Source organism: Pangasianodon hypophthalmus, chromosome 2 (assembly GCF_027358585.1).
Source record: "Pangasianodon hypophthalmus isolate fPanHyp1 chromosome 2, fPanHyp1.pri, whole genome shotgun sequence".
Lineage (NCBI taxonomy): Eukaryota > Metazoa > Chordata > Actinopteri > Siluriformes > Pangasiidae > Pangasianodon > Pangasianodon hypophthalmus.
In genome coordinates this window covers 7,736,558-7,760,572 of record NC_069711.1, presented here as the reverse complement: position 1 = coordinate 7,760,572, position 24,015 = coordinate 7,736,558, and the positions used below count along the sequence as shown (strand labels likewise).

General features: G+C 38.9%; 1 protein-coding gene across 1 annotated transcript in view; it reads left to right on the top strand.

Moving 5' to 3' along the window:
* The window catches only part of gxylt2 (glucoside xylosyltransferase 2), a 33,453-nt gene extending 11,392 nt beyond the window's left edge, over positions 1–22,061 (top strand). The window contains exons 2-7 of the mRNA XM_026929753.3: positions 4,496–4,691; positions 9,206–9,337; positions 9,429–9,680; positions 11,128–11,251; positions 17,782–17,954; positions 18,921–22,061. Of these exons, the coding sequence (XP_026785554.1) occupies positions 4,496–4,691; positions 9,206–9,337; positions 9,429–9,680; positions 11,128–11,251; positions 17,782–17,954; positions 18,921–19,109 (1,066 nt within the window). The 3' untranslated portion in view covers positions 19,110–22,061. The remainder of the gene's footprint in view (positions 1–4,495; positions 4,692–9,205; positions 9,338–9,428; positions 9,681–11,127; positions 11,252–17,781; positions 17,955–18,920) is intronic.
* Positions 22,062–24,015: the final 1,954 nt, after the last annotated feature.

The window sequence follows — 24,015 nt, the reverse complement described above, 5'->3', positions numbered from 1 at the left end:
TAAACTGCTTGTTCAAATTTGAATAAGATTATAATGCTTCTAAATGTGTGATCTAATCTTGTTTACATTGGATAAGCCTGCTCCTGGGCAGGTATGAGCTTTCGGGTTTGTTACCAAGACAACAACAGCTTCGAAGGACGGACAAATCCAGGATCGTGTCAAATCGACAACGGTGTAATCCAGCTAATTCTGTAATCCAAGTATCAAGAATGGGCACCTGATGGAATTGTAACCGAGTATTGTTATGTAGCTATCGTTAGCTACAAGACTTTTAATGCTAGCCCAAGTGACATATGTATATATTTATATATTTATATATATATATATATATTTATATATATATATATATATATATATATATATATATATATATATATATATATATATATAGCAACAGATTTATAGCTACAAGTTATAAATTGTAATTAACTCACTGATTGTTGACTGCAAGTTGAAGCCCTAAAACTGGCTTGTCGCTGCCGTTTTCCTGTCAGCGTAATAATTATACAGACCACAAGCGTCCATCAGGTTTTTTTTTTTTTTTTTTTTTTCCCCTCCGCAGTATTGATCATTTAGAAGAGCTATTTAATGTTGCTGTTTAACCCAAGCTACAAATGGCTGCCCATTATCAAAAACCCTTTTATTCTATAGGTTGAATTGTCTAATGTGGTTGGTCAGAACATGATTTATTTATTTATTTTTATTTTTATTTTTAATAACAGCGGCTCTGACATTAGTAAATTACAAACAGAGATTTGTATATTAATGCAGTGAGGGGACTGTTTATGGCTGCTATAACAGGGCTAATGCACTCACATTGTGTACCTTACAAAACATTAAATGTCATTTTATGTCAATAAAATGTCAATTATAAGTCATTAAAAGTGGGATGTGCAATTCATTAATATATTAAAAATTGTAATCATTGGCAAATTGCTGCTGTATAAGAGGAATAAACGCTTCGGGATGTGATGTTTGCCAATACTTACCAAATCACCCAGTCACTGATTATTACACCTTGTTATATTTTATGCTTTGTGTAATATTGTCTGCTTCAGTTCTAAGTTTTGCAGCGAATGTATTTTACTGCTCTGCCTTGCAGTGTTAGAGCGCCTGTCTAGTTTTTGTAATTTATCTCTGTGTAACAGCACAAGGTGTTCTGTGAGGGAAACCGAAATCTTCATAGCAGTTCTCCTTTGTGCCTAATGTGTGAAGTGCGATTGGGTGTCGGGCAGACAGAAAAAGTATCAGAGTTGTGAATGTTCACTTCTTACCTCTTTCCCCCCCCCCTCACGTATCAAGGTCTAAGTTTGACTTTCAAGTTTGCCGTCTTCTGTGTCTTTTGATGTCTACTTTTTCCCTCTCTCTTGAGTCTGAAAGACTACAAACTCCTCAGGCTGCATGACTTGGTTTCATTTAACTAAATCCTAATAGAAATGGAGCACGGCGTCCCCAAGGTCATCTCTGGTTGCGGTGCTGGAGAGTTTACCAATTCAGGTGGATGCAGTGTCTACTTTAGGCATGGACCACAAATGCAGACTAAACAACCCCAAACATGCTACGTGAAACATATGACAAGTGTGTCTTCAGTGCAAATAATGCCAGACACACATGAAGTTGCATGCTTCTTATGTGTAGTGGATCCTTGGGGACTACTTAATTCCCTACGCTCCCTACGCCCTGTTGGCAGCCCGTATCTCAGATACAGATATGACTGAGTGGGAGTGGAGAGCCCTGACTGCAAAGCCAATTTTGTAGAATATCTCAGAATGAAGCAGGGACGGACCGGGGACAAGCAGATTTCACGTCTGCGTTATTTGTTTTTTTTATTCATAGTTATCCAGCAGACAAGTGAGTTCAACACCCAGAAAATGACCAAAAGAACTCTACTCCTTATGGACTTACAAACCAAAAATTTTGTGAAAGAAAAATCAGTATAATTTGCAAAATTACTTGCAAATAGGGCTGCACGATATATCGTTTCAGCATCGACATCGCAATACGCGCATGTGCAATAGTCACATCGCAGGACGTGCAACGTCATTAACTCATACTATGCTGCAATTTTTTGATGCTTGATACAAAAGGAAAACTTGCACCGTTCTCATTATATCTGTCTGATATAACATAATGTACTCCAATTTAAGGGTTTTTTGGATACGTTGTTTTTTTGTTTTTGTTTTTTTTTTTTTTACTTTATGCACAAAACACAGAGTTTGCTGCTAGTGAGTGACATACAGGCTTTGCGTGGGTGAGGAATGAGCGAGGAACAGGACAAATGCACCGAAAAGGAAGATTTGGTGAAAAAAGGAACGCAATATCAGTTGTATGGAAATTTCGGCTAGAGAAAGGATGATGTTGACCAAAAACAGGTACTTTGTCGGGAGTGTCTTGCACCACAACATGACGCAACACGACTAATTTGTTTGATCATTGTAATCAGCACCACGAAGCTCTGTATGACGAGTGCAAAGCCAGATCTGAATGCCATCCAAAGCAAAAAAAATATTTCGGATGCCTTTGCCAGTATTACACCATATGAGAGAGGTTCCAAGCGGCAGAGAATAATCACTGATGGGATAACTTTTCACCTCGTGAAAGACATGCTACCAAGACTGCAATGTCAGTTTTTTTTCCCAATATCTTGCAAATAAAAAAAATTGGTTTCACGACAGACTCAACAGCTGCAGTTTTTTTTCTGTAAGGTTCAGAAAGGTGTCAAAAGAATATTAACTAGCTTTGAACTGAACAACAAGCCTGATGAAGTGATGAGAAATCCAATATAAACTAGCACATCTTTAAGTGGGTTAATATAATGCTCCCCATAGTATAATCTTATATTTGGGTGAAGGTGAAGTGCAATGCCTAAGGTGAAGCTACTGACTCTGTGAGTTTAGAAGTAAATGGCATAGATAATAAACAGGAAGCCACTTGAGATACAGCTTGACTTGAGCAAGTTCCCTTAAATGTAAAGAACACGCATGCATTACAGCACAAGATGTCCTTATCTGACTTTTTTTGAGGTAAGGGTCTGCATAATTTTTTTTTTTTTTTTATAATTCCTCATCAAAGTGGGCGAGATAATGTTAGGAATGAAATTAAATTATGTGTAGCCTGGTATAATTTTTTAATGATGCATTTACAGTTTCCTTCAGAAGTATTGTATCTGCAAGGCCTTTTCTTTATTCTTTTGTTTTTGCTATACACTGAAGACATTACAATTTGAGATCAAAAGATGAACATGTGACGGTAGATCAGAATTTCAGCTTTCATTTCCTGATATTTACATCAAGATGTGTTAAACAACTTAGAACATGGCACCTTTTGTTTGAAGCCACCCATTTTTCAAGCAATCAGAAATATTGGAACATGTGACTGTTTCTTGTTACCCAGATGTGCCCTGTTAGATTGGTGGTTTAAACAGTTAATAGCTTGGGTTTGGATTTCTACTCTTGGTTTGAGCCCTGGGTTTCACCTGTGAAGACTGCATTTGTTTTTACAAAGGACAAACCAACATGAAGACCAGAGAGCTCTCTTTCGGAGAAAAGCAAGCCATTTTGAAGCTGAGAAAAGAGGGAAACTCTATCAGAGCCATTGAACAAGCATGGGGCATAGACAATACGACAATTATAATGTCCAAAAAAGAAAGAAACCCCTGCTGTACTAACAACCAGACCTAGAACAGGTTGGCCAAGGAAAACAACAGCAGTTGATAACAGAAACATTGTGAGAGCTGTGAAGAAAAACCCAAAAACAACAGTCAGTGACATCACCAGCAACCTCCACAGGGCAGTGGTGAAGGTATCACAATCCACCCTCCGAAAAAGACTTTCAGAGCGGAAATAAGGAGGCCATACCACAAGATGCAAACCACTCATCAGCAGTAAGGATCAGAAGGACAGATTGGAATTTGCAGAGAAATACAGAGATGAGACACAAGTTCTGGAACCAAGATTATTCTCTATGAAAGCGATGGAAAGGCCAAAGTGTAGAGAAAGAAAGGATCTGCTCATGATCCAAAACTTACGAGCTCATCGGTCAAGCACGGTGGAGGTAGCGTCATGGGTTGGGCTTCTGCAACGGGCTCACTATTTTTTTTCCCACCTGGTTTCTGAATGTTGGTTTAATTTTTGGAAAAAAAAACGACTACATATTGAAATCTGTTGTGGTTTTGTTGTCACCTGAGGTTATTTATTTATAGAACTTGGTGAGGACCATACAGTTGTTATTTATAAAACCAGAGAATTGAAAGAGGGTGTACTTTCTTTTTCCCATGACTGTAAACTCTTTGAAAATGCAAGAGACATACCTAGTGGAAATTATTTTTCATTATATATCAAAATAATATGTAATAAAAATAAGGCATTGATAAATAAGACTAATCGAGATGCATAATGTTTATGATGGTATTGTTTTCCATGCAGAGACGATAATATGTTCAAACCAATATGTTAACAGAGTTGTAAGTATTTGTACCTTATTTTAACCCTTGCAGGCAGAAGAGTGCACTCGGCCAGTCTGGGTTAAAGGTCCTTCGGGTGGAGGAAGTCATGCACCTTGCTGTTGTTGCTTGTGGAAACCGACTGGAGGAAACTCTTACCATGGTTAAATCAGCACTCCTCTTCAGCATCAAGAAGATCAAATTTCACATCTTCGCAGAGCAGGAGCTGACAGAACAGTTTGAGAAAGAGGTAAGAGTTCAGTTAGAGCTCTCACTATCTCATGGTCCTTCCTTTCCTTATCAAGTAAACATTGTGGTTTTATTTTTCTAAATTTTATTCCATGTTTGGTTGCTCATATAAGCAATATTTGCTTGCACTTGGTTGATGACCTACCTCTGAGATGAATGCTCAAATGTTTATCAGAAAAAGTAGGCCTGAGTCATTTCTCTTGCTGAATCATAGGTTCAATTTGACTTCAACTCTTATCAGAACATCAGGCCCTACGTTACCTTCCACTGTGATTCACTCTGAATTTTGCATTATCAACCCACACGAGATCCTTCTTACATACACAATTCGGGCTTTTTATGAAGGTTACTTCTACTGTAGGATTTTTTTTTTTGGTCACCCTTCTTACCAAGTTTCAGATCTTTCTACTAATTTGTGGATACCTGAGTATCACACCCATATGTGCTTGTTGAGTATCTCATTCCAGATTTAGTCCCCCTTTGCTGTTATAAAAACCTCCATTCTTCTGGGAAGTCTTTCCACCAGATTTTGGAGTGTGGCTCTGGCGATTTGCTCATTCAGACACAAGAGCATTAGTGAGCAACCTCCACAGGGCAACGGTGAAGGTATCACAATCCACCCTCCGAAAAAGACTTTCAGAGCGGAAATAAGGAGGCCATACCACAAGATGCAAACCACTCATCAGCAGTAAGGATCAGAAGGACAGATTGGAATTTGCAGAGAAATACAGAGATGAGGCGCAAGTTCTGGAACCAAGATTATTCTCTATGAAAGCGATGGAAAGGCCAAAGTGTAGAGAAAGAAAGGATCTGCTCATGATCCAAAACTTACGAGCTCATCGGTCAAGCACGGTGGAGGTAGCGTCAAGGGTTGGGCTTCTGCAACGGGCTCACTATTTTTTTTTCCCACCTTGTTTCTGAAAGTTGGTTTAATTTTTGGAAATCAGGTCAGGCACTGATGTCTGGAGAGGAACCCTGGTGCACAGTCTGTGTTCCAGTTCATCCCAAAGGTGTTCAGTGGGGTTGAGGTCAGGGCTGTGTGCAGGACACTCGAGTTCTTCCGCTCCAACCTTGGCAAATGATTTCTTCATGGAGCTCACTTTGCGCACAGCAACATTGTCATGCAGGAACAGGTTTGGGCCTCTTAGTTCCAGTGAAGGTAAAATGTAATTCTACAGCATACAAAGACATTGTAGACACTTGTGCGTTCCCAACAGTTTGGCCCACATATGGGTGCAATGGTCACGTGTCCACAAACTTTTGGCCATGTAGTGATTATCCTATATAGGGTGCAAACAAAGTGAATGGGAAGTCATTTAGATTTGCCTTAGCGGAGCTGGAACAAACAAATGGAACTAAAAATAGTTCAGGGCATTGATTGAACAAACAGAGTCACACAGATTGATTAATGGCCTAAATCACTTCTCTTCCTTAGCAGATTAGTATAGTGTCTGCCAAAGTTTCTTTATCTTCTCAAAAGTGCTTTGTTGCTAGTAGATTTAAGGTTTCATATCTATTTTTATTTGTTTACCCGCACTAACTTTTTTTTTGTTTTGTCACACATTTACATTTCCACCATCTTCCACCATCATCTAAGGCAAATCACAAATGGCTTCCTGTTCACTTTGCTTGCACACTATAGCATGATATAGCTGAACACCCTACTTAGTGCCCTCACGCATAGTGGCTAGTATAGTTTTGGCTTTTTTTTAAACATTGTCTGGTAAGGTTTACACTTAAACGTTTCCGGGTGTTCACTAAAGATAAAAGTATTAGCACACTTGGCTGTGTTTGAGTGAGTAAGGAGCCAATGTTGCTGTGTCTTAAATGGGAAAATTCTAGGTTCATTAAAATTGTTATTGTGAATTTCAAGTCCCTGCCTCTAAACCTCCAGAGAAACTCTTCTTCCTTTCATGTATAAAGTTACGATATGTAATAGGAAAGCAACACACACACACACACACACACACTGTACCCTATTACTCTAATCCTGGGTTCAGATTTGTTGCCGAGCCATGGTAATCTGCCCTGTCCAGTTCAGAAGACTGTGTCCAAACGGTATATTGCACATAGCAAGGGAGCTTGTACAACCCCCAATGTGCTAATATATTCAAGTCAGTCAGACACAGACGTCCCAGCTTGTCCTCAGCACTGCTTCAGTGGGGCCATTCAGAAGGGTCGCGATGGTAACAAGTGGAAAAATCCTTCACATCAATTGTGCTTTGATCCCTCACCCATATCAGTGACACAACTGCTGGCTTTTGGCATTGTGATCTCTCCCTCTGGGACAAACTGTTTTATAGTGATGTGGACTCAGCGTGCAACAGAGCAGAAAATGATCAAGTCTCCATGTAGATTTTACAGGCAGCTTTTGGAGAGGAGTTCTAGGCCCCGGATATAGTAAACAGCCCCTGAAAAGGGAGCAGGATGCAAGCAGCTGGAAGCTTTAAAAGAGACTGAAGGAAAAAGTGAATTAAGTGTGTTAAAGGGTTGCATTAAATGAGAGTAATGCCATCTTTAATAGTTTATAGTGCAGACGTCATTGGAAAATTACAACGATTTGTGGTGTGCTTAATTCATGTTTCTACAGCTCTTAGTATATTGATCTTGAGTTAAGTTGAGTAGATTTGCCAAGTATATCAAATGCTCACCTGCTAAAATAATGTCATTCTTCATGCATTGTCCAAAACAGTAATAGATGTACTAATAAGTGATTTGCTATGAATTAGTTCATTTCAGTGAACATAGTCCTCATAACCTACATGTACACTATATGGCCAAAAGTTTGTGGACACCTGACCGTCACACCCGTATGTGCTTTTTGCATTCCGTTCCAGATTTATTCCCCCTTTTGCTGTTACAATAACCTCCACACTTCTGGGAAGGCTTTCCACTAGATTTTGGAGTGTGGCTGTGGGGATCTGCCACAAGAACATCAGGGTAGCGATCAGGCATTGATGTCAGGCAAGGAGGCCTGGTGCACAGTTAGCGTTCCAGTTCATCCCAAAGGCTTTCGTTGGGGTTGAGTCAGGGATTTGTGCAGGACACTCGAGTTCTTCTACTCCAACCTTGGCAAACCATGTCTTCATGGAGCTTGCATTGTGCACAGGCGCATTGTCATGCTGGAAAATGTTTGGGCCTCTTGGTTCCAGTGAAGGGAAAATGTAATGCTACAGCATACCAATACATTCTATACAATTGTCTGCTTTTAACTTTGTGGCAACAGTTTGGGGAAGAACTACATACGGGTGTGATGGTCAGGTGTCCACGTATTTTTGGCTACATAGTGTATTTTGTCTGTGTGATTAGTTTTAATAATGCCAGCTTTCTATTTTAATTAGTATAGCACCATATTACATGGCTTAATATTGGACCTTATTAGGATAACTGGTTTGAGCAGTATTAAATAACTCGGCTGACTCATACAGAGGTTCTCGGAAAAATGCCTGTCCCTTGTTAATGCTGTAGGTATTCAGCAGAGATAAACCATGGTCACAATCCTAGTTCACCAAATCTACAAGACTCTCAGGAATTTGACTCTGGTTAAAAAAAAATGCCCTTAAGCCACATATATGTGCATAACATAATCCAGCGTATTTCATGACCTACCTTTAAATCACAAATCTATGCAATCTAACAAATACCAAAGCCAAACTATAATCATAAGTGTGATTGGAGGATTGGAAAACAATTTTAAGTAAAACATTATGGATTTTTCCTACTTCATAGTGAAGATTTTGCATGTTTTTGTTCTCTGAGATACCAGATAGGTGTGTCATGTTGCTGTGGCTGAATTGTACAGTATGGGGAATTTAGTCAACAGAGTTCACAGAATTAATCAGCAACTATTTCAGTACTGATGTAAGAACAAACAGTGAACAGAAACCAGTGTAGAAGAAGATCAAAGTAGTTAAACACACGATCAAAGAATTATAATTTGTGTCTTATCCTTAAGACATTAAGTACGTATTGAATTAATTGCATATGAAATAATTACTTATTGGTTGCTTCTAATGCATTGTTGTATTTCAGTTTAAAAGAATCTATAAATGTGATTTTCTCCATTTTCACTTTTGGGGGAAGCCAGACTAAAATATCGTGACTATACTTCTGCTCAAGATTCATGCATGCAGAAGAGAAACACAGGAAATCCTGTAGTTTTCAGAATGATATCTAGTAGAAAATGTGAATTTGATCATGTGAGGGTTTTTGACTTGGTGTTCTTGTTTACTTGGGTTTGGTGTTTTTAGATCTGGCAGAGCAAAACTCAGTCATGGGTTTCCAGAGAACTGGTTTGGGAATCACATGGCATAGCATGTGGCCTGCTGCATGGTGTGAATATCAGCATATTTCCACACAAGTACTGATACTACACACAATATGTATAGTCCAGTACTGGGAAATATGGATCTTAAGTGTGTCCCTATTGGACTAAAGGAGTGTTGGCAGAATTGTTTGATTGGTGTGACTTGTTGAGCAGACGGATTTCCTGACCGCCTCCATTTTCTCTCTCAGCTGAGCCACTGGCCCCGGCCGCTCTCCTCCAAGCTCCAGTACACGCTTTACCCAATCACTTTTTCCGTGGGGAACGCTGAGGAATGGAAGAAGCTCTTCAAACCATGTGCTGCCCAGAGACTCTTCCTTCCAGTAAGGGCTCGCCTTTTTCTGTCTGTTTTTCCTTATCCGTTTCTTACTACAATCGAAAAGAATTTAATAACCTTTCTTTTTCAAACCTCAGGTCATCCTGAAAGACGTAGACTCGTTGCTGTATGTGGACACAGATGTCCTGTTTCTCCGGCCAATGGATGACATCTGGAAATTCCTGAAGGCCTTCAACAGCACTCAGTTGGCAGCCATGGCCCCCGAGCACGAGATCCCCAAAATCGGCTGGTATAGTCGTTTTGCAAGGCACCCTTTCTACGGCGTTACAGGCGTCAACTCCGGGGTCATGCTGATGAACCTCACGCGCATTCGCAGCACTCTGTTTAAGGTAAGAAGTAATGTGGTGTCCCACGTGATTCTCGGTATTGCTCTAAAGAGAAACAAATAATTTCATTTGCTGTTGGATGATTTGTTTGTCTGTTTGTTTATTTGCATAATGTATCATATTTCAGCTTTGAATAGATGTGTGAAATAAATCCGTATGAGGTCCAGGCTATGCTGCTGGAAGCGTTATAAGCTGAACTTTTAAATGAGAGTGCATTTTAATGAATTCAAAGCTGAGAATTGTTTTTTTTCTTTTGGGAATGAACTTTTTTTTTTAACTTAAAGCTTTTTTATCCTTGCATACAAATAGACAAAAGACACCCCTGCCAATTCCCCATGTCCCTGCATGTTCTGCACCTCCACCATTAAGAAGATTTTGGTACTTTTCTTTTATGTTACTCTTAATTCCCTATGACTATGATGATTTATTATAGACTCCCACAGGCATAACTACTACTTTAGAGCCCTGAACCATTGATGACCTCTCATTTCTTAGCATGAAATGTTACATGATCATTATTTTTATCTCTCTGTTCCCTGAACTTTACAACCCTCTTTAGATGAGTAGCATGTCAGAGATGAGATAAATGGAAAGTATTAAATCTTACCAATTTTTTATTTTTTATCTCCTCGCCATAACCTACATTAATCTAATTTATGTGCCTCTTCGGACTGCAGACGGGGACCAAGTTTCTAAGATCAAAGACGGGCAAATATCTTTGGTAGACAGAGAAAACATTTTGCTGGTAAATGTGCAGAGTGAGGCAATATCCCAGAGATTCCACAGCTCCGTACCCAAGTGTGTGTTTTTAAAATGCATGAGCTCTTCAGAATTCCAACTGCATTGTTGTGTTCCTTTTTAGGGAGTGTTTGAGAATGGAAGTTGCATCTTAAATGGCGTTCGAAAGCAATTCCTGGTCAATCACAATCTCATATGTTTGATGAAAAATGGCTCTATTAAGGATGATGTGTGTATCTGTAGAATAGACAATCTCGGCTCCTGGGTCCCACAGGAATTAAGACGCATTGTTTAGTCACTGTAATTGTTGAATGCTACTTCAGACAAGAGATTTTTTTTTTGTCCTCAGCCTGGGGTTAAGTGTTATGGTTGGAGGTGGTGGAATTTTTTTAACATGTTGCACATATCCAGTGTAGGTTGTTTTCGCTGACATCTGGCTGAGGCTTTAGTCCTTACTTGTCCATGACATTGCAGTTCTCATGAACCCCTTCCTACATCATCACTCAGAGATTTTACGAGCAGCTGCTAATTAAAGTGTGCAGAAATGCATGTGAATTTCAGCATACTTTGGAAATCCAGTAAAATCTGACCTTTTAAACCTGAGCAAGTTCATGGAAGGCATGAATTAAAATATTCTGTATTTACAGATGTCTGAAAGTAAGCTACTAGACTCAGTGTTGAGGAAAATAACCTGTCACTCTTGTTATTACAGAACAGCATGATCGCTAGCGGCCTGTCATGGGAGGACTTGCTTCATCCACTCTACCAGAAATACAAGAATCACATCACATGGGGGGACCAGGACCTCCTCAATATTATTTTCCACTACAATCCAGGTACTTTTTTTTTTTTTTTTTTTTTTTTTCGGTGATTAGTATAATGTTTATTTTTGTAGACTAGTGTCACAAATGAAGTGTAACATATCGGGTAGCCGTGGGGCCGGTTAAGGTTTGTAGCTAAAGATCAGCTAATTGCTCAGCTCAGTTGTAAGTTGCTTACGATTACAAAGTGCGACTAAATCTGGGATGGAACGTGATGGTCAGGTGTTCATAAAGTTTTGGCTGTATAGTGTGTATGAAATATACTCTAAATAGTTTATTATTATTATTATTATTATTATTACTGCAAAACCCTTTCCTCTTTAAAGTTAAAGTAAAAAACCTACATGGCTGACTAATGTTGACTTTGTAGCATAATTAAAGATTACTATTATTATTGTTATTGTTATTAGGGGTCAAGCATTGAAGGGGCAAAGACCCATATTGTGTTTGTTAATGTTCTTATTAGGGTCCAAGCACCACATGTGCGTAGTCACCTATTGTAATTGTCAGCTTTCTTATTATTATTCTGCCTTTTTCTTCTGCTCGATCTGTGGAAGCCCATAGAACAGTACATCAGAAAGTTATGAAGTTTGGAACACAGATAGAGGACAGTCTGAAATGTTACCATAGCGAATTTGGAGTTGTTATTTCAAGCCCTCTAGTGCTGCCAACAGGTCAGAGTTTCACTCATGTTTATGCTAATAACTTTTGAACCTTAAGGGCTAGAAACTTCTTCTTTCCTCTGATTCCTTGGCTTGTGCTGAGTCGATTGCACACCAAGGTTTCAATTTCCGAGTAGATTTTCCGCCATTTTGAAATTTCTGAAAAACCTACTTTTTCGAACTCCTCTTAGACCATTCGTCCGATTTTCACCAAAATCAAATCAGATCATCTTCAGACCATGCAGACAAAAAATTATGGAAATCAAGTCGATTAGTCAAACCGTTCTCGAATAACGTGCAAACGAATTCAAAGGCAAGCAAGCCGAAATGGACGTGAGGCTATATCTTTAGCGTATTCAGACCAAACTTAGTATATGTCATAGCCATCATGACTTGAGGGTAGCTGCACAGTTTCGGAACAGTGCCACCTAGGGTTCACGAGATTTCACTAGGGTTCATATTTTTGCTTTTTGGTTTGTCGTAAAATCATGAAACTGGTCTCCTTAGATTCTGTGCGGCATACTGAGTCGAATGATATCAAATTTTCTTAAGTTGGTCATTTTGTGTGTCGGCCATTTTGAATTAGACCTAAAATGCTGTATTTCACAGACGCCTTGGCGTGTCATTACAAAAATCGGCATCATGCCCTGAAGGTAGGCAAAAACTTTGACCACCTTGTGGTCAAAAATTATCATGCAATTTCAAAAAATGCTAATAGCTTTTGACTACTTTTGCCTATTGTCATGAGACTGGTCTTGACAGATTCCTAGGGTCATGCCGAGAATAATGATACCAATTATGCCAGGCATGGTCGGCAGAACTTCCTGTCTGCCATTTTTAATTTCCTGAAAAATCAAATTTTTCGAACTCCTCCTAGCCCGTTCATCCAATTTTCACGGAAATCGAATTAGATCATCTTTAGACCATGCCGACAAAAAATTCTCAAATTCCAGCTGATTAGTCAAACCGTTCAAGGAACTCATAAATGAATTTGATGATGAGCACGCCGAAATGGACGAGCAGCTATATCTCTGTAACACTTTAGCATGTTCAGACCAAATTTAGTACATAGCCGTAGCCATCATGACTTGAGGGTAGTTGCACAGTAGTTGCATGTCATAGCCATCATGACTTGAGGGTAGTTGCACAGTAGTTGCATGTCATAGCCATCATGACTTGAGGGTAGTTGCACAGTTTCGGAACAGTGCCACATAGTGTTCATGAGATATGAAAAAAAGTATATTTTTGCCTTTCGGACCGTTCGTCCGATTTTCATCAAATTCGACTCGGATCATCTTCCGTCCATGCCAGCAGTAAGTTATGGATTTTGTGTTGCTAGACCAAACGGGACTGTTGGTCATGCTCTGATGCTTGCTTAGCACCTACTTTGCTTCTGTTGGGCTTGGCCCCCTAATCGCTGCTTGCAGCTATATTTGTTATTGTTATTATATGAAACACCCATAGGCTATCTTTTATAGACAAGCAATATAAACCAAAACATTGACAGATGGTTGCCTCATCCTCTTCATCCCTTGTCAGAAAATCAATACAGTTGCCCGAGTATAACAACAGAGACAGGTGTTTCTCTTTTTTTCTTGATTGAACCTTTTAAAAAGCTCCTCAGCAGTTTGTTCAGGACTCTGTGTGTGAGTAGGTAAACACTTGACTACTCTGGAGTGACTGTGACAAACTCCAAGCAAGGTGTGGGGATTAAGCACTCACGGCGGTGAGGGAAACTTGGCACAGATTGTGTTTGTCTGTCAGTGAGATGGAGCATAGCCAAAAATAGCAGTGCGGAAAACAGCCATTTAGATGTGTGAAAAGAACGTGTGAAACAAGCTTGTTAAACTCAGGGAGGCTAGACTTCAATGCTGGCAAAAAAAAAAAAAAAAAAAAAAAAAAAAACGGTATTGACATTTTGCCGTTTGTCTTTCTGGCTGATAAATCAAACTTTTCATTTGCTTATGCATGTATCTTTTTGTATTGTGTTATTGTTTAAGACATCACGACATGTCTTTTCCTGTATAAAGACAATTCAGACAGTTTTAAACCTCCACCTTTGTTCCAAAATATTAAAGTATGAACTAGTATTGAACCAGTAACCGATACCTGATCAGTATCGGCCCAATACTCGAGTACAATGTTTGGCTTTGAATTGCATGTTGTAATTCCTGGCTTGCATGCTCACCACTAGATAACACATTTAATTAAAGCTAGCATCATACTGGTGATATAGAATTAATTCATGCATGAGATAAGCAGTCATAAAAGGAGCTGTTGAAATATTTCTAAGGAAAATGGTTCAAGAGGTCACGAGTAGCAGGGACTTTAATACAGTCAATTTAATTAAGCAATTAAAGATGCATTTCATCAGGAGAGTGCAAAACAGCAAAGGGCTGCAACAATCATTAGAAGATTTCATATACATGATCTGTTCCAAAGTGAAAGCAATAACGGAGAAATGGATTGAATTCATCTCAATGAATGATCTGCCCTGATAGAACATTTTAGAAATTATTATTATTCTTAGAAATTAAATTAAACTTATTGCAGTGGCTCTCCCTCAGCTGTACTGTCGAGTGTCTGAGCACATATAGGAGTGTGCTAATGGCGGGATAAAAGTTTTACTTTGAAAAGCTCAGTGTTGTAACCCTTTTGTGGATCACATACAGTCATGGCGAAAAGAAAGTACGCCCTTTTTTAGTTCTAGGTTTTTATTTATCAGGGTCTACATAACAATTGTGTGGTCGTCACCAACTTTTATACACAAACAGCCTTTATTTGTCACATATACACTACAGGACAATGAATTCACTTCTTCGCATATCCTAGCTTTTAGGAAGCTGGGGTCAGAGGGCAGGGTCAGCCATGATATGGTGCCCCTGGAGCAAAGAGGGTTAAGGGCCTTGCTCCAGGGCCCAACAGTTGCAGCTTGGCGGTGCAGAGGCTTGAACCCCCCATCTGTGGAAGTAGGAAGTAGGGTGTACTTACTTTCCCCCATGGTTTCTGAATGCTGGTTTACTTTTTGGGAAGAAATACTACATATTGAAATCTGTTATGGGTATAACCTGAGGTTATAGGTTTGTTTATAGAAGTTTGTGAGGAGCATGCAATTATTATTTAGGCCCTGATAAATAAAATCCTAAAATTGAAGAGGGGTGTACTTTCTTTTTCCTGTGACAGTACTGTGGAGGCTGCATCGGTGCATCCGTGGTCTGAACAATAGCAGCAATGAATTTTATGCAGTATCATTTAGTTCACCATGTGCAGCTTCATGTGCACTTTGCTTGCACAGCTGAAGAAGGATGTTTGTGTGAAACATCGCGTTTCACAAGAAACTCTGCCGTTGTTTTCACTTGGTTGTTTCATGCATTTAAGTATCAGGATTTCTGTATAGCTGTATACTGATTATGTACATAAAATCCAGTTTGAAATGCACCTAAGGGCATAATTAAAAACCAGTTGTTCAAATTACATCCAGAGGATTAAGGTGCATTTTAGTAACATGTTATACAAGTATAAATTAGGGGTTCTTAATCTTATCTGCAAAGAGCCAGTGTGGCTGCAGGCTTTAATTCCAACCATATAAGAGCAACAGCTTATTTGAAGACCAAGAACAACGAGTTAAGCAGGTGGAATGTAACCTGCAGCCACACCGGCTCATTGCGGATAAGATTGAAGACGCCACTTTAAATAGTTCTTTATAATGTACATGTACTGTGACTGCAACAATTTTGCCCCTATAAGGGATTTCAAAATGTTCTACAGAATTGTGACTTTTTGAATTGTGGCATCTTTTACATGAAACAGCTGGAGTAAAGGAACACAGGATGCCGTTGCTGGTGAAGAAGTATGAGCTGATTTGTATATTCTGATTTCAATTTGGCTAACCAGAGACAATCCAGCTGCCAAATGCATGAAACGATCAGGCCTAAATGGGTTCTTTGTGTGTATGCATTTACGAATAAAGCATAGGTAGGACTGGGAAATATGATGACACATCAACAATGAGATAAATTTTGTCTTATTTCAAAGCGCTGTTAGATTCTCAAATCTGATTGGTCAGAAAGTTTTGGTTAGTTTTCTATAGTGCAGCAGCTCTGATAGCAGTTTCAACTGCAAGACAAATGACATGTTTATAATGCACTCATTCTAATACATTTTTGTTTTAGGTTTTATCTATAGTAACAGTTAATTCAGGTTTAAAAATTATTGTTTGTTATTTAACAAACTAAAACCATATAATTGTTGATGAAGTGAAGTTTTCTGTAAGCAGACGTTTATGGAAGGAGTCTTCAGCAGTAACAAGCATTTTTTTGTCTTTCTTCAAGAAAAAGTGAGGGAACTACAGCTTGTAGCTGCTATAATGCAAGTGATAACAGGAACTAACTTTGTGGCACTTAGGGGCCGTTTACACGACAACGTTTTCAGCCAAAAACTGGAAACTTTTTATGCGTTTTGCGTGTTCGTTTACACGACAACGGCATTTTGGGGACTGAAAACGCATATTTTTGAAAACGGGTTTCAAAGTGCAAGTTTTTGAAAACGCCCCCGTTATCGTCTCCATGTAAACACCCGATACGGGAATCTTTGAAAATGGTGACATCATGCGTGTGCGTAGTACGTGTTAGTTATGTAGACATGCGCAGTACGTGTCTATTGTAAAGGCAAGCGCAAACAAACATACACAACAATGGCGGAGTACATGGTAGTGTTGTTGCTGCTTAAGAGTTTGCTAACGCTTCTTCAGGAAAGTGTGGATTTACTTCACCAATATTACAACCAACAGCGCCAACTACTGGCCTGGCATACGTAATACAGCGTTTTTGGCCGTTATCGTGGATATGTGTAAACGCGAATCGTTTTGAAAACGTTGTCGTGTATACGTGAAACTTTTTTGAAAACGCAAGAGAAAAACTTTTCCGTTTTTGACTACATCGTTGTCGTGTAAACGTAGCCTTACTCTGGACCTTCCACAACAGTAAAACTAACTAAATGGATAAAAAGTTTGGTGTCATTCTTTAATAAATGAAAATGGTTCGTAAATTGCGAAGAATAAAACAGTCCTTATCGCAATGGTCATGTCATACCACCCCACTGTTGATTATTTTCCTAGAACTGCACTTGTACCACAAGTGCTCAAATCTGATTGGTCAGAAGGTGTGCGTTATTTTCGCATAACATTACAGGTAGTTCCAGCTGTAATGAATGACAGGTTAATATTATGTGCTCGTTCTAATGTTATTGTTTCCATAGTAACAGCTCATACGCAGGGACTTGTACGACAGATGCTCCACACAATCGAAGACTAATAAATGGATTTAAAAACAGGTTGTTTAAGAAAAAGCATTTTTATGATCGTTGATGGGTGAATTTTTTTTTCTTGCGAGGAGACATTTATTTAACATTTATGAAAGAAGTCTTGGTTGTAAGCACTCTCGTCTCGGTACCGCTTTCCATTTCCTCAGTAAGATGACTGGCAGGCTGCACACCCCTCCAGGGTGCATTCTTTTTGCAGAACAGCACAGTCTGTCGTGTGTTATTCCTTACATAGTACACCATACATAACACACTTTTTCTGAGACTGTTACAGATACTGTTTGTCTATTTTTAGAGCACTGACTGAATGCATTCTTTCTTACAATGACAAGTATTTGCTTGGATACTAAGTGTTTCCTTTTTTCTTGTAATATCATTAATAATATTAATATTGATGTATAAGTACCATTGAAGCCATTGTTTTTCATAAGATTTTATCAGTAAGGTTTTTACTCATACTGTCTTGGTAATCCTAAATATCATGACCGCTTTCTTTCCAGGGTTTGTGTGCATACATATCTTTTTTTTGTGTATATAAAATATACTGTATGTGTTCCTCTACAGAATGTCTGTATACGTTTCCGTGCCAGTGGAACTACAGGCCTGATCACTGCATGTACGGCAGCAACTGCAAAGGGGCAGAGGAGGAGGGTGTGTCTATTCTCCATGGCAACCGTGGTGTTTACCATGACGACAAGCAGCCAGCTTTTAAAGTGGTGTATGATTCTATACGTGATGTGAGTCATCTCTTTACATGTGCTCATATAAAAAGAAGTACATGGGTGTCATCTAGTGTGGTTCATAGCCCTAATGGTCTGTTTCCTGATCAGTAGTTTCACCTTATAGTTTTTCTCGTGTGCCAGTGCAACTAAATGAGCTCGTTATGAGCTTGATTATTACTTGATCAGCTCAGTCAGGTGTGAAGTGAGAAAAATGTCAGCTAATCATGTGGTAGCAGCACGATGCATAAAATCATGCAGATTCACGTCCAAAAGCTTCAGCTAATGTTCACACCAAACATCAGAATGTGAGATCACATTCTTGACCTTGATCATGTATGACCTGGTCTTTTTTTTCCAATCTTAAGCTGTCCAGTTTGGGTGAGCCTGTGCCCACTGTAGCCTCAGATTCCTGACAAGAGGGGAACCTGATGGGGTCTTCTGCTGTTGTAGCCCATCCACCTCAAGGTTTGGCTTGTTGGACATTCTGAGATGCTTTTCTTTTCACCACGGTCGTAAAGAATGACTGTCAGCTTGAACCAGTCTGGCTATTCTCCTCTGACCTCTCTCATCAGCAATGCACTTCCACCCACAGACTGGAGTTTTTTTGTTTTTCGTACCATTCTGTGTAACTCTCGAGACTGTTGTGCGTGAATATCCCTGGAGATCAACTATTTCTGCAATACTTAAACCAACCTACCTGGCATCAACAACCATTCCACAGTCAGAGTCACCGACTCCTATTCTGAAGTTTGATGTGAACGTTAACTGAAGCGCTTGACCTGTGTCTGCATGAATTTATGCATTGTACTGCCGCCACATGATTGGTTAATTTGATGAATGGGCATAATAAACTGTTCCTAATAAAGTGGCCAGTAAGGGTATGTGGCTTTTCTGTTTTTCAGATATGCAATGCATTGTGATTTAACCTCTGTTATTATGCCCTGAGGTGATCATATATTCATTTTCTTGTTTTTTTTTCAGTATCCTGTTGGAGAAAACATGTTCCAGTCCTTGTTTTATCCTCTCCAGACCAAATTCTTGGACACGGTCAACACACTATGTGGCAGAGTTCCTCAGGTGTTTCTGAAGCAGATCGAGAAGACCATGAAGGCCGCGTTTGAGCAAAAAGTGGTCCGTCACGCTCGGCCGCCACACAGACAGCGTCGCTGAACTGCAACAGATGCAGTTTATAAATGACATGGAGAAGAGCTGATTCTCGAAAAACCAGTGGTGTTTTTAATGGAACATGTGCAATACCGAGAACTCGGTGTGGTTTCCTGACCAGTGTTCTCTCTCTGGAAAGGATGATGCAGAGCTTCTTGGATAGACTGGGTTTTACGCAGTGGTCATTATGGAATAAATGGCAGCTTGATAAAGGGGTTGCTCTCCAAAGAACTAAACCACTTACATATAAGAGCAGTGGAAAAAAAAAAAAAAGTCCATAAGGTTAAAACCTAGAAAGGTATTGGGTATATGTTGAATGAATTTAGCAGGATTTTTTTTTTCAGAGAAGTTGGTATAAGTGATGTTAAAATAGCAACATTTTTCTCTTACACAGTAACAGAGCAACAGATTGCACACACTATCTTATTAGTTTGACTCTTGTTGCAAAGAATATGAAGACAAATGCAAAGACATGTTGAAAATGCAACTGGGGACCAGACTGTGGGTCAGACAGAGGCAAGAACAGGGTGGTGTAGCACTTGAATGTGCAATGTTCTTCTTCAGAGGTAATGTTTTAGAAGAAAGCAAATGCCAGTCACTGTTGCCTGAGGGCAGCGTTGTAGAACCGAGTGACTTTATTGCCTGATAATGGGCTGCTTTTATTCATTTCAGCAGTCAGATTGTGTCTGTTTACCGCTTTGGCTCTTCTGAACTAAAATCCTGGTTTACATATACGCTCAGTCTACAACAGAGCCCATGTCATAAGCCATAAATAATGTGAAATCTGTGGACATTCCTATGATCATAATAAGGTACAGACATAGCATAACAGCTTTCCTTTTTTTTCATAATTACAGTATTATATTATGATATAAACCGCTAAAAACACAATATTGTCTGGTTTTAAAAAAAAAAAAAACCTGCACGATTGCGTGTTTTTAGAGGATTTGTGTGTGTATGTGTGATTTGCATGCTTCTAAAATTGGATATGACACAGATTTGACCTCTCCTAGGCTTCTACGAGGCATAAAATATGGCAGCGAAATTGCTTTTGGAAACTAATATACTGCTAATGCAGCAGCAATATTCCGAGACATTTGTGCTATTATTTCCATGTTGTGGCAAGAACCCATAAAGAACAGAAATCGTCTTCTAACTCGCTCAGGACCGTTTTTCTGCTCCATGCCCCTTTGAAGGTTGTGCGATGTTCTGCACAGACTCACTAACCATTAATCATCATTCTCCTGAAGTGTGCTGCATGTATAATACGTCGATCATTGTGTATGTGGCGCGCGTCTGCAAGTCAAGATCCCGTTGAACAATTCCAAAATCACGTCACCTCCTTATCAGCTGGGGAACAGAAACTAGTGTGATCAAGCTAATGGGTAAAGAATTATTTCATATTACAACTATTTCAGGGAGTAGATTACATTACTCATTCATAATTCAAACAATAACTTGAGGTTATGATGCTGAGTTGTTTTAATGATTGTGAACCTCGTAGTTGCCTATTGGAGGAAATTTCAAAGGAAAAATCCTCCCTGAACAATTTCCATATTAATCTTTATAATTAACATGGTATCTTCAATGTCATCCAAGGTTTTTTTTTTTTTTTTTTTGTAGTGAGAGTCTGAGTGGACTTTGGTTCAGTTGAAGGTTTCCTACATTACCCACAATGCCATTTTGACTACCCATCGATAGTGGTGCAGTGGGATTTGTGCTGCATTTGACTTACCACGTAATGACGTCATTTTCAACCTCCACACATTTAACGCACACAAAGTCAGAAACAAAACATGGACACCTCCATGTTCGTCTTTTGTTAGCACCAAACTAGCCAGCTAACTGTGATGAGTGATGTGTGATCTTCCTCCTCAGAACAGCAAACTGTATAGTCAGTGTTATAGATCTAACATGCAAATGTGTCTGTATGTTGATCGATCTAAAGCAAACGTATACAGTGTAACTCAGTTAAAAGTAAGAAGTGCTAGTTTGCTTGCTTCTGATACTATGTGCAGCCATGTTGAGTTGATATCGCTCCACAGACTGGGAAGGCGCTCGTAGTTGAAAAGATTAGGAATTTCAAGTTGAGGGGGTGTTTTATTTAGCTTTTCCTGGTTGAAGGGTGGGAATTACAAGTTGGAACCTCGAGTCAAATGCAGCATTAGCCCTCGCTTAATCTCTACCTAAAGAGAGACGAATGCTGGAAAATGGCGAATGAGAAAAGAAGGTCTTGTGCATTCGTTTTTAGGAGCTAACAGGAAAACCCGATCATTTTCACTTACACTGGAGATCGTCAAAATCTTTTGTCCTGTTAAACCCAGTTGTAACTGTGCTAGGAAACTTCTCACAGGAATAACCAAAATTACTGCAGAATTATTACCGAATTACTAATCTCGTCAAATATTTTAAAATTTTATGTATTTCAGGGAAGAATTTTCCTTTATGTAGTTATACTTAGTTTGGAAGCATATATTTCACATACATTAAAAATAAAAACACACACACATTTTTTTACTGAATTTTTGTAAACTGTGCATTTTCCCAGGATAAGCACTGACCTGTCCCGTGTCAGATCACCAAATAACCCTGTTCATAAACTCCAGAATTACAGAAACGACAAGTAATCATAAACTCCTCTCTGCTAAATATCTTGTGATATTCGCTTGCTATTATATTTCAATCTTTATATTGATCATGCTTATACATATTTTTTATTTTAAAGCCTGGAAAAACAAAGCAGAGGAAGTGTTGTAAATAATATGACATAAATGTGACCATCAGCACAGCGTTGCTTTTTATAATCTGGGACTGGTTTCCAGCATCATCTCACCGCTGATGAAGTGGAACATTCTGAAACATACAATCATATATTTCTGTTTTTTTTGTTTTGTTTTTTATCAGAAGTGTCAATGCATGTCAGAAATGAAATAAATGAAGACGCACAAGCTTTTTCTATTTTACTATTCAGGTTATTGTATAAAAAGCCATGGCTTTTCGCTTTTTAAATCAGACTTTATTGAAGATTTTCTAAATATTACAACTATCATATATACATATCAATCCAGAAAGTTCACTTTGTACATTCACAATGAATGTATAGACAGTATATACATTAGAACAAATATCACATTACAAATATCAACAAATTTTACATTCGAGTATTTGAACATTTCACAATCGTAGGTAGAAGAGAAAAAACAATTACAAAATTAGTTTAGAGTTTTAAGTATGTCCATGTAAAACATCTCCTTTTCTTACAATCTTCAGATTTAAGTCTTTTTTAGATGATTTATAATTTGTTTAAATACAGCATCAGCAGGTATATTACACTAATTGATAACCATTTTGCATCTTGCGTTCCATATTTTGCAGTTCACAGTACAACCAACTAACCAGTATAAGTCATGTAAATTTTGTGGTACACTATCGAATATCCCATCTATAACTGTCCCTTACTGTAATATCTATGTTTAATCCTATAGATTTAACCTTAGTCCAGATATCTACAGATCTTTCACAGTGTATTAAAAGATGTTCAATCGTTTCATCTTGATGACAGTTATGCATGGGACATTCATCCATGTCTGGTTATGATCGTGATACAGTCCTGCTGGAACATCCAGCTTGGTCTGTCCAGCTGCCAAAACACATGTTGAGCTGATCAAACTGGTAGACCAGACTGCTACTGCTACTAATGCTACTAATGCTCATAGATCATAGCTAAATTATTTTTAAGAAAATAACACAACAGCAAGACAATTAGCAAAATATTTGAAGATGGTAAAGATGGTCCACCAGTCAGCGATTTGGCATCTGGTAGCTGGTGAGCCAGTGCTGGATTTTTCAGCAGTGAATGATTATTTTCCAATAACAGCATATCTTGAACTCTTCTTCTTCTTCTTACACAACAGACGTTTTTCATCGATAACAATGTTGGAATTTATTCCTGAATATGTTGTTTACATTTAGAGCATTTAGCAGAAAACCTTATTCAGAGCAACTTACAGAAGTGCTTTGCAGTTTCAGTCAAAAAGACATCCTGCACTATACATATAACTTTTTATAATTACAGCTAATGTTGTTATTTCCTGTTATCGCTTATGTTATAGCAGCTGTAAAGTCATGCCCTCACCAGACACTCTTTTTCTCTCTCAGAGTTAAGATTCAGGGATCCTGAGTGGTGCAACAGAAAAGCGTTCACCTTATCATACGGAGATTGCGAGAAGGCCGGGAGTCCAAGACGGCAAAACTGCCCTTGCTCTCTGGGTGGGCGGGATTGCACACACTCTGCCCTATCAATCACAGCAATACTAGCCAATCATGGGCGTGTGTGATCTCATGCATGAGGAACACGGCGGATATGGTGCTTTCCTCCTAGTGTGTTACGCCGCCCTGTGATGCAGCATGAGCAGGAGTTTGAATACATGCGGTTGGTTTCACTTTCCCCGGTGGGTGGGAATTTGCAAAAGCTGAACTGGGGAGAAAATCAGTGTGGGTGGAGTTCAAGACTTCAACGTGGCGTAAAACACACCATTACAAAGTGCTCGAGACTTCTTCCGTAAATGTAAAAAAAAAAAAAAAAAAAAAATCTAACAAATGCTTTACTCTTTTCTTTGTTAAATAACAGCACTTTTTTCAAATCCGTTTATCATTACGCTAAGCTTATGTAGATCATCCGCTATCCAAGTCCCTGTGAACTAGCTGTTCACTAATGTTATAGAAACGATAACATACTAAAGCAGGCGCATTAATATAAACCTGTGATTTGAATTACAGCCGGAACTACTTTCAGAGCCTCTGTTATAGAAGCAACACCTTCTGACCAATCAGATTCGAGCATGCAACAGATTCTGACCAATCAGATTCGAGGATTCAACAGCGCTGCGGTATAATGGTTAATTACTAACGG